The 22,112-nt window shown below is 36.7% G+C and overlaps 1 protein-coding gene across 2 annotated transcripts in view; it reads left to right on the top strand.

Moving 5' to 3' along the window:
• Nucleotides 1-22,112, top strand: part of ERBB4 (erb-b2 receptor tyrosine kinase 4) — a 4,056,904-nt gene that overhangs the window by 2,251,854 nt on the left and 1,782,938 nt on the right. For both annotated transcript variants that reach the window (XM_044075709.1, XM_044075708.1), the window contains exon 4: nt 4,480-4,614. In XM_044075709.1, the coding sequence (XP_043931644.1) occupies nt 4,480-4,614 (135 nt within the window). The remainder of the gene's footprint in view (nt 1-4,479; nt 4,615-22,112) is intronic.

The raw sequence follows: 22,112 nt of genomic DNA, 5'->3' as shown, positions 1-22,112 counted from the left end.
AGTACAAAGGAAAGAACTTAACTTTTTTGCCTAAATAATAGCTTAGTCTTGTAGCATTTTAGTTGCTTATTCTGTTTCTTATAACATTTACATGTTTCAGATACAGAATAACTGTTTTATGCAACTATTACATAAAATATAGGACATAATTATGTCCTACAATCTCAGGACATTTGCCATTTTTAATATTTTTTGTCAGGACACAACTGCCCAAAGAGGGACTGTCCCTCGCAGAGTGGGGCAGGTGGTAACCCTATCTCTGTTAGAATGAATTCAGAGCAATATTCTGTAACAAAAGCAGTACTGGGCTTCTGTAATAAGGTTATTTCTGAAGCAAAGTGTGAGAAACTTGTTTCTGGACTATGGTTTGATGTTTCTCTTGTTATAAATATTGATAAACATTGACCAAAAATGTGTGGCTTCTAAAATCCTTCACATATTATTATGGGAAGTTGTTTTACTGTTATACAGTATGAGTAATCGACATGAAACAAAGTACAGGCACAGGTTTTGCTAAGAATGCAAACTGTAACAAGTGACTTTTATTCTCCTGACATATTTTGGCTCTGTCTGGCTCTGCATCCTTTGTGGGCATTTACCACTCAAGTAGATAATAATGCTTTACAGAAAGAGCTAATTAGTGAGGCCCACTTTAGGATGATGGTGGTCCGAGATTATTTTGTTAATTTCCAGGGAGTATAAAAAGTTCTGGAGATGTTGGGACCACAGTGATCTATCATTTTAAGAGAAACTCTTATAAAACAAATTATATGATATATTTAATAGCTATGGCATACTTAGAGGTGTGTCAGGTATTTCTGAGCTATGAAAATATTTATTCAGGAAGTTAAACATTTATTGGTCTGAACACCAATTATGGTATTTGCACTGCTGGATTAATACCACTCTGTCATAATAGCATTAACGTTTTACAGGTTTTGGGGGGACCATGGAATGGTAGAGATAGGTACAGGGATGGTAGTGTGTGTGTGTGTGTGTGTGTGTGTGTGTGTGTGTGTGTGTGTGTGTGTGTGTGTGTGTGTGTGTGTGTGTGTGTGTGTGTGTGTGTGCAAGGGCATGTTTCTTTTTATATACCTTTATATCTACTTACCTATATTTATCTGTATCTATCTCTACGTATATAAGTATATGTGCATATCTATCTATATATATATATATATATATATATATATATATATATATATATATATATATATATTTATATATATGTTAGATATTTGTTTCCCAAGCAGTTGACCATCAGTGGAACACAATGCCTGTCCTCAATTGCCATGTCTACATGCCTGTCCCATTCTCCAGCGTAGCTGTAATTATGGGTCAGGCTAAAGAAGAGAGTACAGCATCCTGATTCTGAATAATACTGTAATTGTAATTAAGAGATAGGCTAGTGAAGGGAGCACGGCACCATAGTTCTGAATAATACTGTGACTGTAATTAAGAGAAAGGCCAGTGAAGGAAGCACAAAGTCCTGGTTCTGTATAATATTGTAGCTGTAATTAAGGGTTAGGCTAGTGAAGAGAGCACAACATCCTGGTCCTGAATAAAACTCTAGTTGTAATTAGAGTTAGTCTAGAGAAGACAGCATGGTACCCTGGTTCTGAATAAAACTCTAGCTGTAATTAAGGGTTAAGCTAGTGAAGAGAGCATGACATCCTGGTTCTGAATAATATTGTAGCTGTAATTAAAGGATAGGTTAGTGAACACAGCACAGCACTCTAAGTCTGACTAGTACTGTAGCTGTAATTAAGGATTAAGCTAGCGAAGATAGCACGGCATCCAGGTTTTGAATAATACTGTGGTTGTAATTAAGGGTTAGGCTTGTGAAGAGCATGGCATCCTGGTTCTGAATAATACTGTAGTTGCAATTAAGGGATAGGCTAGTGAAGGGTGCATGGCCTGCTGGTTCTGAATAATATTGTAGCTGTAGTTAAGGGTTAGGCTTGTGAACACAGTACAGCACCCTGGCTCTGAATAATACTGTAGTTGTAATTTAGGGTTAGGCTTGTGAACACAGCAGAGCACCCTGTTTCTGAATAATACTGTAGTTGTAATTAAGGGTTAGGCTTGTGACCACAGCACAGCACCCTGGTTCTGAATAATACTGTTGTTGTAATTAAGGGTTAGGCTTGTGAACACAGAACAGCACCCAGGTTCTGAATAATACTGTAGTTGTAATTAGGGGTTAGGCTTGTAAACACAGCACAGCACCCTGGTTCTGAAAAATACTGTACTTGTAATTAAGGGTTAGGCTTGTGAACACAGCACAGCACCCAGGTTCTGAATAATACTGCAGTTGTAATTAAGGGTTAGGCTTGTGAACACAGCACAGCACCCTGGTTCTGAATAATACTATACTTGTAATTAAGGGTTAGGCTTGTGAACGCAGCACAGCACCTTAGTTCTGAATAATACTGTAGCTGTAATTAAGGGTTAGGCTAGTGAAGCCAGCATGGCATCCTGGTTCTGAATAATACTGTAGTTGTAATTAAGGGTTAGGCTAGTGAACACAGCACAGCACCCTGGTTCTGAATAATACTGTAGCTGTAATTGAAGATTAGGCTATTGAAGTTAGCATGACATCCTGGTTCTGTATAATACTGTAGCAGTAATTAAGGGATAGGTTAGTGAAGGGTGCAAGGCCTGCTGGTTCTGAATAATATTGTAGCTGTAATTAAGGGTTAGGTTAATGAAAAGAGCATGTACTCTATTTCTGAATAATATTGTTGCCATGGAAGTATTTTCCAATCTAGGGCACTGGTTTCATTGATGACACACCCTAGGAGGCTGGGCTCTGTGGATGAATAAGCAGAAAAGTAGCAATATGCCAAGTCACGGGTCAAAGGTCAGATTGGATTAGTGGATCAGCTGCTGTCTCATGCCTTAAAACTGGAGAGTTCTGTATACAGTACTATGGTTGAGAGGTATGCCAAAAAAGCAAAAAATTAGGTAATCTTAATAATTATCTAATGAACATGTTTTACATATTTCTATTGGTATAAGACCAAAGGCAGGATTTTGATGATTGGCAGCCTCTGAGAAATGAAAATTGTTACTCAAGACCTTTCACTTCCATAGAAATTTCCCTAGAAAAAAATTATGAAATGTTTCTAACTCAAGTCATTGAAATGCACTTGTAATTTGATTAAAATGACTTCTACTAATACATTAGATGACACAAATTAAACAATGCAAATGATACACAACTGATAAAAACACAATCCTATGTTTAGTATGTAAATGTTATCTTTTTTATCAAACATGGTCACACTATGAGAGATATCTATTTTTGTTTTAAGTTCCTACAAAAATAGCTATTCATCTTGAGATATGTATGTGATAAAATGATAAAATGGCAATATAATTCTGCATTTAAAATAGCATCAAAATTATTAGTTGTTTGTCTTTTCGGCTTTTCCCAGTTAGGGGTCGCCATAGCAGAGCTCCAGTCAGCTAATGATTGGCAGTCGAGTTTTATAGTGCCGAGTTGCCAGCCCAACGCCCAACCTTCAGCGAAGGCACGCCCATTCATGCATGTCTTTCATAGGCCACTCTACCATGGGGAGGACATGCAGACTCCACACAGAAGGCACTCCAGCTGAGAATCGAACAGGAGAACCTCTTGCTGTGAAGCAACCACTCTACCCCTGTACCACCGCGGCTTCCATCAAAATGATTAGTAAAAAGACCAAATTATTGATGACTAACTGCTATTTATGAAGACAGTTGTTTAAAGAAAGAAAGACAGATCGTTAGTGCTTATTTATCTATGAATGTGCATGTATATATAACTTTTCATTTTCTAATTTACTGATGTGTCTGGTCGTCGGCCATTAGTGTTAAGACTTTTTTCTTAGTTAATAATATATACAGGGTGGACGGCAATTAATAATAATTAATTAATAATAGTTCTATAATGAGTGTGATTTACAACATACATTTGGATGTTTGAGGTGACAAGTGTCCTAAGACATTCATAGTATGAGCAGTTTCAGGAGAAGATATAAAAAACTGGTGTCACAGTGGGTGGCATTAGGATTAAGAAGCTTTGTTGGAGTATTATCTATTTATGTCTCAGCTAAGAGATCTTTCTTGTAAATAAAAACGCTAAAGAAGTAAGAGGTGTAGGAATATGAGCAGGGGAAATGCATTAGTGAATCTCCACATGCGATACAGTCATATGTTCTAGTGAATACAGGAGATTCGGGTGTTACAAAGTTGATCGTTATGTTAATGCGTACTTACAATGTAACACGTAAGCATTTCATAAATGTATTCAATACTCAGAAGTGTCACTGTGATCCTGGTAAAACTAAGAAGTTTTATTTAAATAAAAGGGCCACATTGCCTTTCCTTTAGATAATTTGATGATATTTATTACTTTTTTACTGGCACTATTAGAAATTTTGAATGGAGAAATCTTTATTACTTTATATTGACACCATTTCATTCTTTTTTCAGAAATTTTGAATGGAGGGGTATATGTCGACCAGAACAAGTTTCTTTGCTTTACTGATACAGTCCACTGGCAAGATATTGTACGTAATCCTCGAGGTGCAGATCTGATTGTTGTCCCAAACAATAGCAGTGTCGGATGTAAGTAATCAAGTTAGCTTCCTTCTACCTTTCTTAATTCCATACATTATTCATGGATATTATTCCACATAAGGTCAGGCCATATATGTCAAAGGATGCATTGTGTTTCTGTGTCTGGAATACTCCTATTTCTAATGGCAGTGTCTGAGTCTCTATAAGGTAAAAATCTGAATTTACAGTAAACTATGTAAATTTGATTCTGGTATATATTACATAAGTGAGACATTTAAAATCAATTTTAGGAATTTAAATTAAAACCTTGGTTTCAGAAATGAGGATTCTGAATAATGCTGGAAAATCTTTTGATGCATCTAAAAAACACTACCCAAAAATATGAGTATGTGTGTTTGTGTGTGTGTCTCTCTCTCTCACTAAATATGTATATGTTTATATAGACCCAGAGATATTTATATATACATATACACTTTTATGACACATAGATACTCATATGCTCATACGCGAGCTCCAAAAGGAATTAACCCCGCATCTTAATGCCCTGTTCAGTCTCAGCCTCTCCACAGGATATGTGCCCATAGAATGGCGCACGGCAACTGTGGTCCCACTACACAAGGATGGGGCCACAACTGACCCTGGGAACTACCGACCAATAAGCCTGACCAGTCTGATCTGTAAGGCTATGGAGCGAATCATTATGGAACTCATAAATGGAGAGATTGGGAAACTCCAGTCGCTGGACCCCTCACAGTTCGGCTTCGTCAAGGGCAGATCATGCCTCCTGAACCTGGTGGATTTCTTTGAGACAGTTACTCAGGCTATAGATAAGGGAAGGAGGTTCACATGGCTTACCTTGACCTTGCTAAAGCATTTGACACCATTCCCCATTCAGGTATTATTGATAAGCTCACCAGCCTGGGCATAAACCTTTACGTCACAAGATGGATTGCAAACTGGCTCTCAGACAGATCCCATCAAGTAAGAGTAGCGGGATCTATGTCCGAATCCAGACCAGTCACAAGTGGTGTGCCTCAGGGCTCTATCCTGGGGCCCCTCCTGTTTGGCATATACTTCTCAGAAGTACAGGCAAGCACGGAAGGGCTGTGGCTGACTAAGTTTGCGGACAACTGCAAACTGGGTGCTATAATAGAGTCTCCTGCTGACATGGAGATCCTCCAGAAGGGCCTAAATGTGACTGATGCATGGTGTCAAAGCCATGGTCTCAAGCTAAATGCAAAAAAATGCGTAGTAATCCCCTTTGGAAAAAACAGAGTACCCGCAAAGTACAACATAGGAGGTAATCCCCTGAAATCTGGAGAAGAAATAAGGGATCTAGAGACCCAAGTAGATAGTCAGCTTTCCTTTGATAACCATGTTGCCAAAGTGGTTAGAAAATCCTTCGATGTGACCCATCTGATCACAAAAGGGTTCGCATCAAGATCTAAGGATGTAATGATGCCCCTGTACTCTTCCCTCATCAGACCCATTATTGAGTACAATGCACCAACTGGAATGTACCTGGCTAGACATCTCCAGCAGCTGGAGAGACCACAGAGGTACCTAACCAAGAGGATTACTGGGCTCAAACAGTTGCCCTATGCAGCACGACTGAAAAAGCTAAGACTGTTCTTTGTTGCATTCCGTTTCTCAGAGGCAATCTCTGTCTAACGTACAGAACCATGTCCAACCCAAAATTGTTGAACATGCTCCATCTTAGCAAAACCAAATCTACTCGAGCTACATGCTCTAGGGATATAAACCTCAACACAACAATGAATAGAACATGCTGGAGGGACAGATTCCCTTTGCAGAGACTTCCCTTACTATGGAACAGGGTCCTGATCTACATAAGACAGAGCCACTCACTATCACTCTTCAAGAGGAACCTTGATGAGTGGATGGGTAACAGAAATTTCACACCGGGGATCACACCAACAGCACTACTAGATAGGGGCCAAGGGTACTAGCTGCTAGTACAAGGGTCTAGGGAACTACTAAAGGGGCGGTGAATACCGCACAATGTGGCTGGGCTAATATATACGTTCGGGCAGATAACCCAGTACCAACCTATGAACCTATGAACCTTTATATATATATGTATGAACTTTCACTCATACATGCACACATGACAGTATGCATATTTAAAGTGATTGCACAAAACCGCAAATCACAGTCAACTTGTACCCACTGACAGCACTAACCACTGGCCACATACATTATTAGAACTAACATGTCAAATCAGTAAAAAGTTAACAGCATGCATCATATACCTGTTACACTGAACTGAGACACAAATGTTCTGTATTAAATTAGCATGTGAGATTGATTTCATAGCACAGAAAATGATGCATACATAACAGAATAAGTCCCACAAACACAGAAGTCTTCACCCCTGGAAAGACTCTTACGTATATATGCTAACTCCACAATCAATCCAAAATGTAATTACAGCAGAGTAAGGTGCTTACAACAAGAGCAAGTCCTGTGGCATATTGTAAGCCTGCTAGACAGGCATTACACTGGAGTAAGGCACTTACAACAAGAGCAAGTCCTTTGGCATCTGTTCCCTATTGTAAGCCTGCTCTATAGACAGGCATTACACTGGAGTAAGGCACTTACAACAAGAGCAAGTCCTTTGGCATCTGTTCCCTATTGTAAGCCTGCTCTATAGACAGGCATTACACTGGAGTAAGGCACTTACAACAAGAGCAAGTCCTTTGGCATATTGTAAGCCTGCTCTATAGATAGGCATTACACTGGAGTAAGGCACTTACAACAAGAGCAAGTCCTTTGGCATCTGTTCCCTATTGTAAGCCTGCTCTATAGACAGGCATTACACTGGAGTAAGGCACTTACAACAAGAGCAAGTCCTTTGGCATCTGTTCCCTATTGTAAGCCTGCTCTATAGACAGGCATTACACTGGAGTAAGGCACTTACAACAAGAGCAAGTCCTTTGGCATATTGTAAGCCTGCTCTATAGATAGGCATTACACTGGAGTAAGGCACTTACAACAAGAGCAAGTCCTTTGACATCTGTTCCCTATTGTAAGCCTGCTCTATAGACAGGCATTACACTGGAGTAAGGCACTTACAACAAGAGCAAGTCCTTTGGCATCTGTTCCCTATTGTAAGCCTGCTCTATAGACAGGCATTACACTGGAGTAAGGCACTTACAACAAGAGCAAGTCCTTTGGCATCTGTTCCCCATTGTAAGCCTGCTGTATAGACAGGCATTACACTGGAGTAAGTCACTTACATTGAGAGCAAGTATTGGAATTGAGGTACATTTACACCCAAGTTAGCCGCTTATACTGAGGACAAGTCCTTTGGAATAGGGCCCGGTATGTTTACTCACATTACTTCATTTAAACAGTTCTTGGGAGTCTGTATTGTGTTTCAACATAGACAAATGAGACCATTAGCTCTAAAACCTTTATATAATCAATTGAATCAAAAGGGAGATCGAGTTATTGCAATTAATGTATTAATTATCATTGGAAGGTTGTAAAAATTAAGACAAGGCAGCACAGTATAAACCTTCATTACATGGAAAAAGCATCTGCTGTGATTGTTGTATATGACAGATCTCTACAACAAATCTACCTATGACAGTTTGCCCCACACTGCACATACATTATTTTATCAGATATTATTCCTTCTGTCCTCATCTCCACAGTCAGTTGTGCATGGAGTAAGTGATCAATTCATGAAAAAGTATGCTTATACAACTTGATTCTGCTATACCCTTTTGAGACAAAACTAATCAAAGCTTCAGCCTAACAAACCACTCTTGCTGCTTTGACCAGATGAAAATAAAAGTATTTGACAGCATTTTTGCACAGAGTCAAGCCCCCTGTGCCCAATCCCCACTCATTTGCACACACCATGCTTACACACTTCCTTATTAAAATATAATATCTCCACAGTAACACAACTCTGTAGAAAAAAAAGAAGAGCCCCAAAAGCTTTAATCACTGCCAGTGATAGCCTGTGTGGAGAAATAACAGATTAGTTGGAGATTTGGGAAATGTACTCATTGATTTGAAACCTCATCCATTTTGCACTAGTCAGAATAGAGAAGCCATGTAGGCTTATTAACATATCACATGGGCTGTGCACATTTGTAACCCTATCACAGCTCTGTTTGTAATGTTTTAGTTTTAAACAGAGAACTTCTAGTTACTTCAACATGGGTCTGTGTTAGTGTGTCTATTTATTGCAAGCTGTAAGACTGATCTTTTTGAAGTCTGTATACAAAAGATGATCTAGCAGCCTAAGTCTAATTCTCTGGCTATCTTCATTTTACTTCTGTTTAAATTACATTAAGTCAGCTAGATAAGGGGATCCACTTTCTTGTTATTTCTATGAAGCTGCGTATTATTCTTAATGAAACATGAACAATATTGACTTTGTTGCACACATATCATTAAATTGTATTAAATTGTGTTATAGCTGATGGTATCTTCCTTCCTTTTATGCTAAAATTACACACCTAATAGAAAACCTTTGCACCAGAAATGTAATTTTAATTTGAACATTAAATCATCACTGACATCCTAAAACCTTTATTGTATGTTTCAAGATGTAACTCTTTCTTTGAGATTACATGTACTCCTCAGATCACTTCAGACTATTATGTCTCAACTGCTTTCATCCGACACATCATAAAATAAATAAAAAGTAAGTGACTACTCTTTAAATTGTTCTTCATGGATTAAGTTGAACATTTTAGTGATAATTTATTTTACATTGTAAGGATTTTACAAGGAACATTTTTGTTAAACTTTACCGAGGAAGCCACATTTTATTACTGAGAATTCTTTGTTCAATCCTCCATGAAATAAATATCAGAGATTGCTGTTTTTTATATATAAACTTCCCTGCCTTATAATTCTATCATACCAGATTTATTGATTGAGTTATTTACATTTATTGACTATGTTGTTCAACTAATCACATAGCATTTTCAGTGAACGTTTACAGAAAGAGTTCCGAAATATATATTACAGGAAAAAATACAATGCAAAAAAATTAGGTTTTCTTACTAAACTGATTACATAATTAAAATACTATATATATATATATATATATATATATATATATATATATATATATATATATATTAGAGAATTCTAATAAAATGCTAATAACTAAAAAAAATCATACACTATGATAACACATTTAAAGATTATGAGGATGTATATAAAAAGATATCAACACCAATAAGTGCAGTATTGTCACATTTGATAAATAACAGTAATCTGACCCTTATACTATAGCCAATACTAACTCCAGACTACGACAGCTGTTAGGTGTTTGGCACCTTGGTTGACCACTCTTTCATTTGGTTACCATGTTTGTAGTGCTCACTTCCGTTGCATGCATTTCATAAGATTCAGTTGTTTATTTGTCTTCAGTATCTTAAAAAGTAATTAAGTATACGTATTAATTACTAAGTTAATAAGGAAGTAAGTATATAACTAAATACAGAAATGAAATACCAAACCTGAACATTTTTCATTTATCATTGAAAATAATTCAATTTTTTGAAGAAATTGATGTACATGCAAATGATGTGGATACTCTACAAAAGGGCCTTACAGAAACAGATGCTTGGTGCCAGAGCCATGGGCTCAAGCTCAATGCCAAGAAATGTATAGTTATCCCCTTTGGGAAAAAACATGTACCCGTGAATTACCATATAGGTGGCAGTACACTAAACACCGAAAGTTTGATAAGAGACTTAGGGACACAGGTGGACAGTGGTCTCACCTTCGATAACCACATCGCCACAACAGTCAGGAAATCCTTCTATGTGGCACACCTCAACACTAAGGGCTTTTCATCCAGAGAAAAGGAGGTCATTGTCCCACTGTACTCATCCCTCATTAGACCCATTATAGAATACAATGCCCCGTTTGGTATGTACCTCTCAAGACATCTGCAACAACTGGAAAGGCCACAGAAATACCTCACTAAAAGAATCACAAACCTAAAGCAGATGCCCTACGCTGACCACCTTAAAAAACTCCAGCTATACTCTGTCGCATATCGTCTACTCAGAGGCGATCTTTGCTTAACATACAAGGCCATGTCAAACCCAGAGCTGTTGGACATGCTACACTTAAAGAAATCCCAATCCCTCAGAGCCACACGCTCCAGGGATCTAAACCTTGTCATCATAATAAATAAAACATGCTGGAGGGATAGGTTCCTGACCCAGAGACTCCCCAGACTCTGGAATAGATTGCCCATACATGTCAAGTAGAGTGCCTCTTTAGTCCTCTTCAAAAGGAACCTTCACGATTGGATGGGAGAAATGAAATTCACCCCGGGGATCACGTCAGTCACCCTGCTAGACAGGGGTCCAGGGAAGTAAATAGTGTGGGAAGAAATAGCCAGGGAATTGTTATGGCTAGGCTTGTATAGGACCTAGGGCTGATAGCCTAGTACCAACCTATGAACCTATGAACCTATACAACTTATGGTTCTTTATAATGCATATTTCACCCCCATAGTTCTCCATTAATTTAATTCTGCCATCCCAATCTTCTATCCTTATTGTGAATCCCAAAAAGCCAACCTACTCCATTTATTTTGGAGCTGCAAATGTATATATAAGCTCTGGAACTCTCTTATGGTCCAGTTCCAAAAGAAGGGATATGAAAAATCCACTCTGTCATGCAGTACTTCACATTCTTCCCCCAGGCTTACCATCAACACAAACTTGTGTCTTAATTACCCTCTTTTTACTAATTAAACTTTTCATTGCACCCAATGGGATGGAGAGCTCAGCAATTACACGGGGGGTTCAAACAAATGGCAAGTAAACACTTGCTAACCCATAAAAATGTGATTTTTAAATGTAAAAGGCAGTCTTATTTTCTTGATTATTAGGAAACACTATTTAGCCATATCTTAACTTAGTTGCTTAATTCATAAAGTTTTTGCAACCATTTTTGGATAAGTGCTACTGATTCGGCTTTTAAGGGATTGTAACACTACTTCAAACTAAGGTACTATAGAGAATCTCCCTACCCCCTCCTCTGTTAAACCTGGCTTTACACCTACCCTCCATGCTTTAATATTTTGGACATGTATTTATATGCATCATTTGGTTGAATGACACTGTTGTAAGTGTAATATAGTTATTTTCTTGGTTTATTGTTTTTTTTCTTGTATTACTTACTTATGATCTTTACTATTTGTGCTCCATTTGTAACATTGTATTTAAGTGCAAAACTAAATAAAGATTTTGGGGAAAAAAGGAAAATAATTCCATGTTATTTTTTTCTGATGTTTTTCCTTCTGAGAAATAATTTTTCTATCTTTGAAAATGTCTTTTCATTATATCAACCTTCTGTGTGTTAGTACAAGGTATATATGCACAGAATTTCAATATAAAGTATGAAATCATTCAAGCTGTGTCCATTCACATGTTTCAGATAATCTCATTTTTTTTCTAATAGTAGCTTACCTAGCATTATGAATTGCAGTGTGACTTTCAGTTTATATTTACTGGCCACTTTGTTCAGTTTTTTGCTGATTGATTCAGCAATTAAAGTATATAAAGAAATAAACTGAGATATACATCTTAAAAAAGAGAGAAAAAAGTTGGATAGTTCTTTTCTTAAGTCATTTGGACAAGTCTGAACATTTTTTATTTAAAAAAATGAAATGAATGTTTGTGATCAAAAAGTAATTTCTGTAATGAGACAACTCCATCTATGAACTTGCTACATTTTCTGAAATTTTGTACTGATTCTCTTCAATAAAAGATAAAAATTGAAAGAAAAATAAGGACAGCTTAGTTATGGTAGTGGTGTATTTCTACAAAATGTTTATTACTGTCTAGATACTCAGAACCAGTACTGAAGAAAATGCAATCATAATGTATCTGCAGCACCTGAAAGGAGGGCCTGACTTCCCAGACTGATTTTATATCAAAGATATTTATTTGACAGCTAGACGTTTGAAATAAGTTAGTCATGCTTATGAAAAGGAAAATAAAAAAAACTAAAATAGTATTTGGATCAGGCCCATTACTCATTTTTGACAGTAAGTGTTGGAGAGGAAAAATAAAGAACATGATAGAACGGTACATAACTTTGGCAACTGACCATCAGCAAAGTATTAATAATGCAAAGAATGTAAGTAATTAAAAAGCAAATGAAAGTGTTTTCTATAAGTTGCTGATAGTTTGCATTTTTGAGCCACAGACGTTGCATGGTGTCAATCAATGAAGTGATTTGATTCTTATTTTTTAGATATTTGCACACACCAACTTACAACCGGCCGTGAAAATAGACTAGTGGGGAAACCTAAAGCTATCTGAATGGAAATTACGTACAGAAAGTGATTATGCTTGTTACTCATCTAGTGACTAGTGTTTGACTCTGTTTAGTGATATCACTACCTGTTTAACAAGAATTTAGCCTTTTATTACTGTGTAATGGTCCTTTTATATACCCAGGCTAATCACCAGTGGTATATCTTCTATATCTGTGGAAGTCTTTATTCCCTCTACTCCTCCCTAATCAGACCAGTAATAGAATACAGTACCCCACTGTTTTGTACTTGGGTAATCATATGACCCAGCTTGACAGGCCATAGCATTTTCTTACCAAAATATTAAGACTATGTCCTTTTGGAGTTACCTTGACCACCTAAAAGTGCTGTCACTCTTTTACATTTCCTACCTACTATTTAGAGGAGATCTCTCCCTTGTGTACAGACCCTCAAAAGATCTAGTCCTATATAAACTTGCACTCATCCACATAATTAATATCACCCTAAACACCTGCTTAAATTTCCAAAAAAAAAAAAAAAAACATAAAAAGCTATTTGCAGGGCAAATATCTTTCATAAAGAATACCTCTTTTATGGAACAGACTCCCCTTTAAGGTTTTGTAGAGAAGCTCCATAACCCTTTTGAGAAAAGCATGGTTTACAGGATGGGCAATTATAATTACACCCCTGGTCTTGTTCCTCTGATCCTTCTAGCAGTTATGGAAAGGGTCAAAACTAATTCAAGGTCTGAAATTAATAACTATCTAGATAAATGGTTTGGATTGTTCACCAGCCTGCTAATGGTCATTGGATCTACATTATAGTATGAACCTATGAACTTATGATCATCCAGGCTGTCTGCTGAGAAGTAACTAATGACTTAGAAATAGTAATGTAGGCAAGTGAATGGATGGTTAATCATATGTATTATATAACTCTTTTAAGCATACTTAAGTGGTAAAATATAAAAATAACATAATACTGAAATAGATTCACTGTCAAAAGGCAGTTTCGTATAATACTTTTGCTGTAATTTCTGAACAGACTCTGCAGTAGCTGAGTTCTTATTCATGGCTTGGTAATTAACAGGCTGTACTTGATTGATGGAAATCACAGGATTCAAATAAATACTTGCTATATTTACTGTCAAAAATTTCTTGAATTGCAATAATTTGATTTTGACTTTCTTAGTCCTCTTTGATGACAACATTTCAGGAGCTAAGATACAATTACTGAATATGTTTACCCTTAGCAGTGATTTTTGTCATCAGTATACACGTTAATTTATCTACATGGTTTGGCCTATTAACCAAGGGAATGCCATTAGTAGGGAGTTTCACAAATTCTGTAGATGTAATATTGATCTTTGTGTTAATGTCTACATTGAGATAAATAGTTATTCAACTGGTAAGAAAAGTAGGCTAAGAAATCTGGTATGAAATTTGGCTTGAACAAGTGTAATACCTTGTGCTTTGGAAAAGTATTAAAGCAACTAGTACTCTTGCAAAAGGTTCCATTAGCAGAAATATTTATATATAAGGATTTAGGCATTTTAATAACATCTTACTTGTGCTTTTCAATTCATGTCAATGAAGTGGTAACTAAAGCAAAGAAACTAGGCATATTAATGAAACATATCTCATTAAACAGTATAAGTCTATGTCTGAGTTATATAAAACATATATAATGCCCATTTTACAAGATAATAATGCCTTCTATACTTACACAAAGGGAAAACTAACTAGCCTGGAATCAGTCCAGAGAAAGTTCACAAAAAATAAATAACAACTGTAAAAGATAATAAATATAAAGAGTGATACCAACAGCTAAAAGTTTTTACAATTCATTATCATTATTTCAGATGGAAACAAATTCACCTTATAATGCTTATAGAAATAAAATGCTGCAAGGAGTATTAATCTTAATTAATAATCGATTATACTAAAACTCATAGACACAGTCATTGTACATTTATGATACAAGGATTTAAAACTAAAAGGTGGGACTATATATAACACAGAAAATACCAATATTGTGGAATAAATTACCACTTTGTATAACTGACCTGAAAAACTAAACCTTTTTAAAATAAATTAGATGAGAGTCTGTGCACATATATACCTTTAGGACTAAAACACTGCAACTAGAAAGTATAAATACTTCAAAAAAAGGTAATGCTATGACCATAAGTTTCATATCTGTAAGAATGTGATTAAAAAATGCAGTGTTTGCTTTAGATTGAGACCATCTCAACACAGTGAAAACGTCAGGTGATCTATCCTGATTTGCAAAGGGTAAATATAGTTGAGATCAGCTTCTGCAGCCAACTCATGCGTGACTACTGCAAAGGAGACTGTGGCATAGTTTTCCCAGTACTAAAGACTTGCCTTTATTATTGGCAGTTGACTGTGAACCAAAGTTATAATGCCTTTTTGTGGATTTTATAGTTCCTTGTCACTGTTGTGTCATTCAATAAACATTTACATAAATAAGCTTAATTCAAATTATAAACAAGGTAGCATGAATTTTTTGCTCTGCCATTTGTAGGTATCACATCACATCTTGTTGTACTTTCTCTCAAGTTTGCCATGAAACCATTTCTTTATTCCATCTCACCAAATTTATGCAGCTGGGATCCTTCACTCTCCTCTCACTTGCATTTCATTTAATCAGAACAAGGAAGGCCTGCAATGGTGTCAGTATATTATTATCATTAAAATTAAATTACTTTCCTCAAGAAACTCAAGAACTCCCATCATTTCCTTCTTTAAATTTTCATTAAAGCTTTTCAAGTCTGGAAAAGTGACTATATCTGCCATATCATGTGTAGCAGTGCATTTCACAGTGGACTGACACCATCATTCTCATCATACTTTTGATTTATTTATTCTTTTCTTCAGACCATTCTGTATAGATATATGTTCTGTCATTTGTGAATGAAATTTTGACCTGCCCTGAACTGAATGATAATCATGTTTGCCTTTGCTTTTGGTATGTAATACATTTTTCCAACTTGCAGGCAAACATGATTAATGTAAAAATGATTCTGAAATACAGTCCCACGTTTGCTTTGTATTGCTGCTTTTCAATAGCTGTGATCATCTGCAACATTTGAATCATTATAGTAACCTGATATAACAGCCTTGCTCGGAAAGGGTATGCCTCGTTAGATAATCGCAACATGCGTACGCCTGTTTTCTTCCCTGGTGAAAACCATACTCACTTTGCATGAGATTTCATACTTTAAGAATTAGCCTCGTTTCTAAGATGACAGAGAAAAGGGCTACATAGCAAAGTGCCTGTAACCTGCTTCTATTTTCTCTAACTCTGATCATCCATCTTTTGAGTGTCTGTATTTGTTGACTAAATATGAAGAAACAACATTGCTGTTACAGCTGAATGGTCATTTGATAATGCCTGCTTATAATAAGTTCTTAAAATATGTTTCAGCAGTTGAAAGTAAGCGTTTATTGCAGTCAAAGGAGAATAAAGCTAGGAAAACAAATGTTTAAGTGCAACTGGAAAGTTCTGAAATGTGACGAGTTCTCAGTGATAGTAGTTCTGAGTGTTACCAATTGATCTCACTGGATATAGCAAGTCATAATAATCTCATTCCCCTACGGGAGTAAATGGTGTTTTTTTTTTACTTTTTATTAACAACCACAGCATTCTACATCTAATTCATAAATAAGCATTTGTATCACTGATTCATAATATATACAATTAGAAAAACATGATAAGGACACTATTTCAAAATGTACCACATAGAAACTAGTGAAACATAAAATGCAAGAGGTTTAAGAGGTCAGTGATTTACCATTCTTACTCTTTGTATTCATAAATTTTGCATCAGTGATAACAGCCTCTAACACTTCTTGTCAGATGTCCATTCCATCTATGCTTGGTGTGAAGGTATGATGCACTGTTCTTGAGAGTAAACCAAATGCCCACAATGGCGGCACTAGCTGGAGCTTTCTATTTTGAGGCATTAGAGGTTCTGACCAAGCTACTACTTGCAAAGTTCAAAGTTTTTCTGATCTGGTCAAACAACCTCTGTCCTCATCCAAGCCAAAGAAATCAAATGTTTTTAGATGGTGGATTACGTTTTACTGAAGCTTGCTAGCCCAAATCATCACTGACATCCTTATGTGTCAACACTGTCTTTTGGAATAAAGTAACTATGGTATACAATCAGTAGTACTTTTTCATAAAAAATGTATATAGGATTTGATCATCTCAGACTACATTATGTAATGAACCTATACACTAAACTTCCTAAACTGAGATTTCCACTGCACTTCTCTACTTATATTTGCTTTACACTAAGACTTCAAAGACAGACACCTAATGTGATGCCTTTAATTAAGGATGCATTTCAGTGAGTATTATCAGTGAAAGTAAGAGGAGATAAGTTGCCCACCTCAGCTGGACCTGTTCTCCTATGAAAATACAATATATATATATATAACTGTAGATACTTGCAGTGGTGTATCCTGTCATTGTCAAACTTGGAATAGTGCATTCCAAGATTAATGATAATACTCTTTTTCCATTTATTTCTTCCTCACATTTTTACTGTCCTTACACCATTGTTATTTTCATCTTCCCAATAAAGTCTGTTGCCATCTGCTTTAAGAGATAGGTTCCCCCCTGTGGTATGTGGTCTTCAGTCCACTAATTTACTTGTTCATCTCTGTTCACTCTCTTCAAATGTTAAGGGGTAACTACATTCACATAGTGTTGCATTTATATGCTATTATTTTTGCTGTGTCACTAATTATTTTTTTTGGGAGGGGGTGACATATGCTATGCTTCCAACTGCATACTTCCTAGAATTCTAGGTTTCATTGTTTCAATTGAAGGATAGGACCTGTATGACCTTGTCACACAGGGACCAATGGGAATGTTGCTGGAGATAACCTTATATCCATACATCCAAATCCTCCTTGTGTCACTGGCAAATGGCTACTGCTTTAATGCCTCTGTGCCTCTCATTGTCCCAAATAAATGTTTTAAGAGTACTTTGGTAAGGCTCTAATCAATGAATCTGCATATAAAATAATAATGGCATGAAAACATTCGTAAATCAACTACTTTCTCTTTCATTAACAGGGAATGCTTTTGTTTTTGATAAGTTGAGCTTCAGAACCAACAAACTTGGAAAACTTTACAGTAATCCTTAATAGTATTCTAAATTGTTTTGGGGTGTCTTTTAAGGACTGGGCAGCCAGAAACAGTAATGTTTTGGTTTCTGTATCTAAACAAAACCAGACTTTCTCCTGTACTTGACTCATTTGTCTCCCTTGACAGTGCTGCAGTTATAATGAGGTCAACATCCTTGTTGTACTGCTACTCCACATCTAAAGTCTTTCAGTGTTACTGCATTGTTTACAACTTGAGTCAAAGGGAAAGAACTCATAGCATGCAAAACCCTTACCTATTTTATGGAACACATGGATGCTAGACCCAGCAAATGGAATTGAACTGCATAACTGGCGATTAATGGAGTTGATACCACTTTCTGCAGTAATTAAGACCCTGATGTGATCTGTCATGCTGTTCATAGGTTCATAGGTTGGTACTAGGCTATTGGCCCTAAGGCCTATGCAAGCCTAGCCATAACAATTCCCTGGAAATTTTTTCCCACAATATTTACTTCTCTGGGCCCCTGTCTAGCAGGGTGACTGACATGATCCCTGGGGTGAATTTCCTATCTCCCTCCAATCATCAAGGTTCCTTTTGAAGAAGGCCAATGAGGTGCTATGCTTGACATGTATGAGTAGTCTATTCCAGAGTATGAGGAGTCTCTGGGTCAGGAACCTATCCCTCCAGCATGTTTTGTTCATTGTGATGATAAGGTTTAGATCCTTGGAGCGTGTGGCTCTGAGGGATTGACATTTCTTTAAATGGAGCATGTCCAACAGCTCAGGGTTTGACATGGCCTTGTATGTTAAGCAGAGATCACCTCTGAGTACACAATATGCCACAGGGTATAGCTGGAGTTTTTTTTAGACGGTCAGCATATGGCATCTGCTTTAGGCCTGTGATTCTTTTAGTGAGGTATTTCTGTGGTCTTTCCAGCTGTTGCAGATGTTTTGTGAGGTACATACCAAATGGGGCATTATGCTCTATAATGGGTCTAATGAGGGATGAGTACAGTGGGACAATGACCTCCTTTTTTCTGGATGAAAAGCCCTTAGTGATGAGGTGTGCCATGTAGAAGGGTTTCATGACTGTTGTGGTGATGTGGTTATCGAAAGTGAGACCACTGTCCACTTGTGTCCCTAAGTCTCTCATCACACTTTCGATGTTTAGTGTCCTGACACCTATGTGGTAGTTCATGGGTACATGTTTTTTTCCAAAGGGGATGACTATACATTTCTTGGCATTAAGCTTGAGCCCATGACTCTGGCACCAGGCATCTGTTTCTGTAAGGCCCTTTTGTAGAATATCCACATCATTTGGGGATTCAATAATGGCTTATACAGAATAAGAACACCAGTTGCTGTACATTTGAAAAGTTTTTACTTCTGGTACCTCGGCCTTCGCCTTCTCCTGGAATACAATTTTCATAACAAACACCACCCATTTTTAAAGAGCATTTAATTAGATTATTGGTGCACCATCCCCTAATTTTCCAATTAGGCTTCCTTCATTGCTATATACAATCATCTATCTAGCATCATTTCCCCTTGCTTATATAAAATGTATAAACACATTATGAATTTATTATACAAATATAATTATATAAATTAATGCATAAATACCTTAATATAAACAATGCATGTGTTTTGTAACTGTTTCACTAAAACCCAATGAGACCACTACTACATGATATATTTTACATTTTACATACAATCTTTACAAACATGAATTTCTTCAAAATTTATTCAAAATTTATTGTTTCCGAGAGATATGTGGAATGGCCTTAAGCTTCCATATTCATCCCATTAGGAAACAAGGTTTTCAAATTGAAAATGAACCTTGATTCCATTAATAACAATTTCTCACGGAACATAGCTTCATTTCCAAATACATTGGGCCTGCCCAATACACTAAATACAAATCCCTCTGGAACCCCCCTATGTTTTTCACAAAAATGTCTTCCTACCGGACTTTCCATTCTCTTATGTCTTATGTCACCTAGATGTTCAAGAATCCTAAGTTTCACCTTCCTTGTTGTTTGCCCTATATACCAATTTGGTTTCTCACATCCACATCCTATAATATATACTACCCCTGTGGAGTTACAGTCATAGTATTCTATGGCACTGTATCTAACCTCATTGATTTTGATACCATCCAAGTTTTTAACCCAAACACAAACCTTACACTTTCCACATCTGAATGTTCCCCTTCTATTACCTTTTCCAACTATGTTGTCCTTTCTAAAATTTAACATTTCCCTAAGATTGAAATATCTCTTGTAAGAAAAGGTAACCCTCGAAGGAAAAAGTTTTCCTATTTTTTCATCTTCACTAATGATAGGCCAGAATCTCCACACTGCTTCCCTTAGTATATTGGAAAAATGTGAGTATCTGGTCACAAAAAACATTTTGTCACCAGACCTATCCTTACCAGTGTCATTATCATCACCAATTCTGACATTCCCAAAATTACCAGAATTCCAGGACCTGCCCCTGTTCCCGGACCATTTACCAAAACCTAACTCACATTCTACCTTCATCCTGGCTTCCCTAACACTTACTTTGGAATATCCCCTCCCTATCAATTTTCTTTCAACCTTATTGAATTCACTTGGAATCAAATTTCTTTCAGAAGTATGCCTGCCTATTCGTTTAAATTCACCCAATGGTAAAGATCTTATCAAAGAATCACTATGCATGCTAGATGCATGGAGAAAATTCTCAGCTGCAGTCTTTTTGTAGTATGGTTTGTATTGTATTTTGTTATCTGAACACAAATAAATTTCTATATCCAAGTATTGGATACCTCTGCCCCCTACAATGTAAGTGAAATCTAATCCCCAGGGGTTTTCCTTCATCTCCAAAATGAAATTACCAATGTATTTGGAAATGAAGAAATGAAGCTATGTTCCGTGAGAAATTGTTATTAATGGAATCAAGGTTCATTTTCAATTTGAAAACCTTGTTTCCTAATGGGATGAATATGGAAGCTTAAGGCCATTCCACATATCTCTCGGAAACAATAAATTTTGAATAAATTTTGAAGAAATTCATGTTTGTAAAGATTGTATGTAAAATGTAAAATATATCATGTAGTAGTGGTCACATTGGGTTTTAGTGAAACAGTTACAAAACACATGAATTGTTTATATTAAGGTATTTATGCATTAATTTATATAATTATATTTGTATAATAAATTCATAATGTGTTTATACATTTTATATAAGCAAGGGGAAATGATGCTAGATAGATGATTGTATATAGCAATGAAGGAAGCCTAATTGGAAAATTAGGGGATGGTGCACCAATAATCTAATTAAATGCTCTTTAAAAATGGGTGGTGTTTGTTATGAAAATTGTATTCCAGGAGAAGGCGAAGGCCGAGGTACCAGAATTAAAAACTTTTCAAACGTACAGCAACTGGTGTTCTTATTCTGTATATTTAAACATTTGGAGTTCTGAAGGAGTGGAGGTGTTGTTTTCTTTGATTCAATAATGGCTCCCAGTTTGCAGTCATCTGCAAACTTTGCTAGCCAGAGTTCCTTAGTGTTGGCCTGTACTTCAGAGAAGTAGATGCCAAACAAGAGTTGTCCCAGGACTGAACCCTGAGGTACTCCACTTGTCACTTGTCTGGAGCTGGATTTGGAGTTGGCTACTTTTACGGTCTGGGTTCTGTCAGTAAGCCAGTTGGCAACCCATCAAGTGACATAGGGATTTATGCCCAGCTTATTAAGTTTATCTATGATTCCAGAGTGGGGGATGGTGTTGAAGGCCTTGGCGAGGTCCAGATAGGCTGTGTGGACCTCCTTACCCTTGTCCACAACTCTGGAGACCGATTCAAAGAAGTCAATCAGATTCAGGAGACAAGATTGGCCCTTCACAAACCCAAACTGGGTGGGGTCCAGTGTCTGGAGGTTGCCAATGTCTTTGTTTATAAGTTCCATGATAATGTGTTCCATGCCCTTGCAGATTAGGCTTGTCAGACTGATGGGACGGTAGTTCCCAGGATCCAAGGTGGATCCTCCCTTGTGGATCGGGATAACTGTAGCTGTGTGCCACTCAGTGGGCATGAAGCCTGAGGTGAGGTTATGATTAAACATGACAC

The sequence above is a fragment of the Protopterus annectens genome, chromosome 6.part1 (genome assembly GCF_019279795.1).
Source record: "Protopterus annectens isolate FY-2018-M chromosome 6.part1, PAN1.0, whole genome shotgun sequence".
Lineage (NCBI taxonomy): Eukaryota > Metazoa > Chordata > Ceratodontiformes > Protopteridae > Protopterus > Protopterus annectens.
The sequence above is the reverse complement of the archived record's forward strand: the minus strand, read 5'-3'. Positions and strand labels throughout refer to the sequence as shown.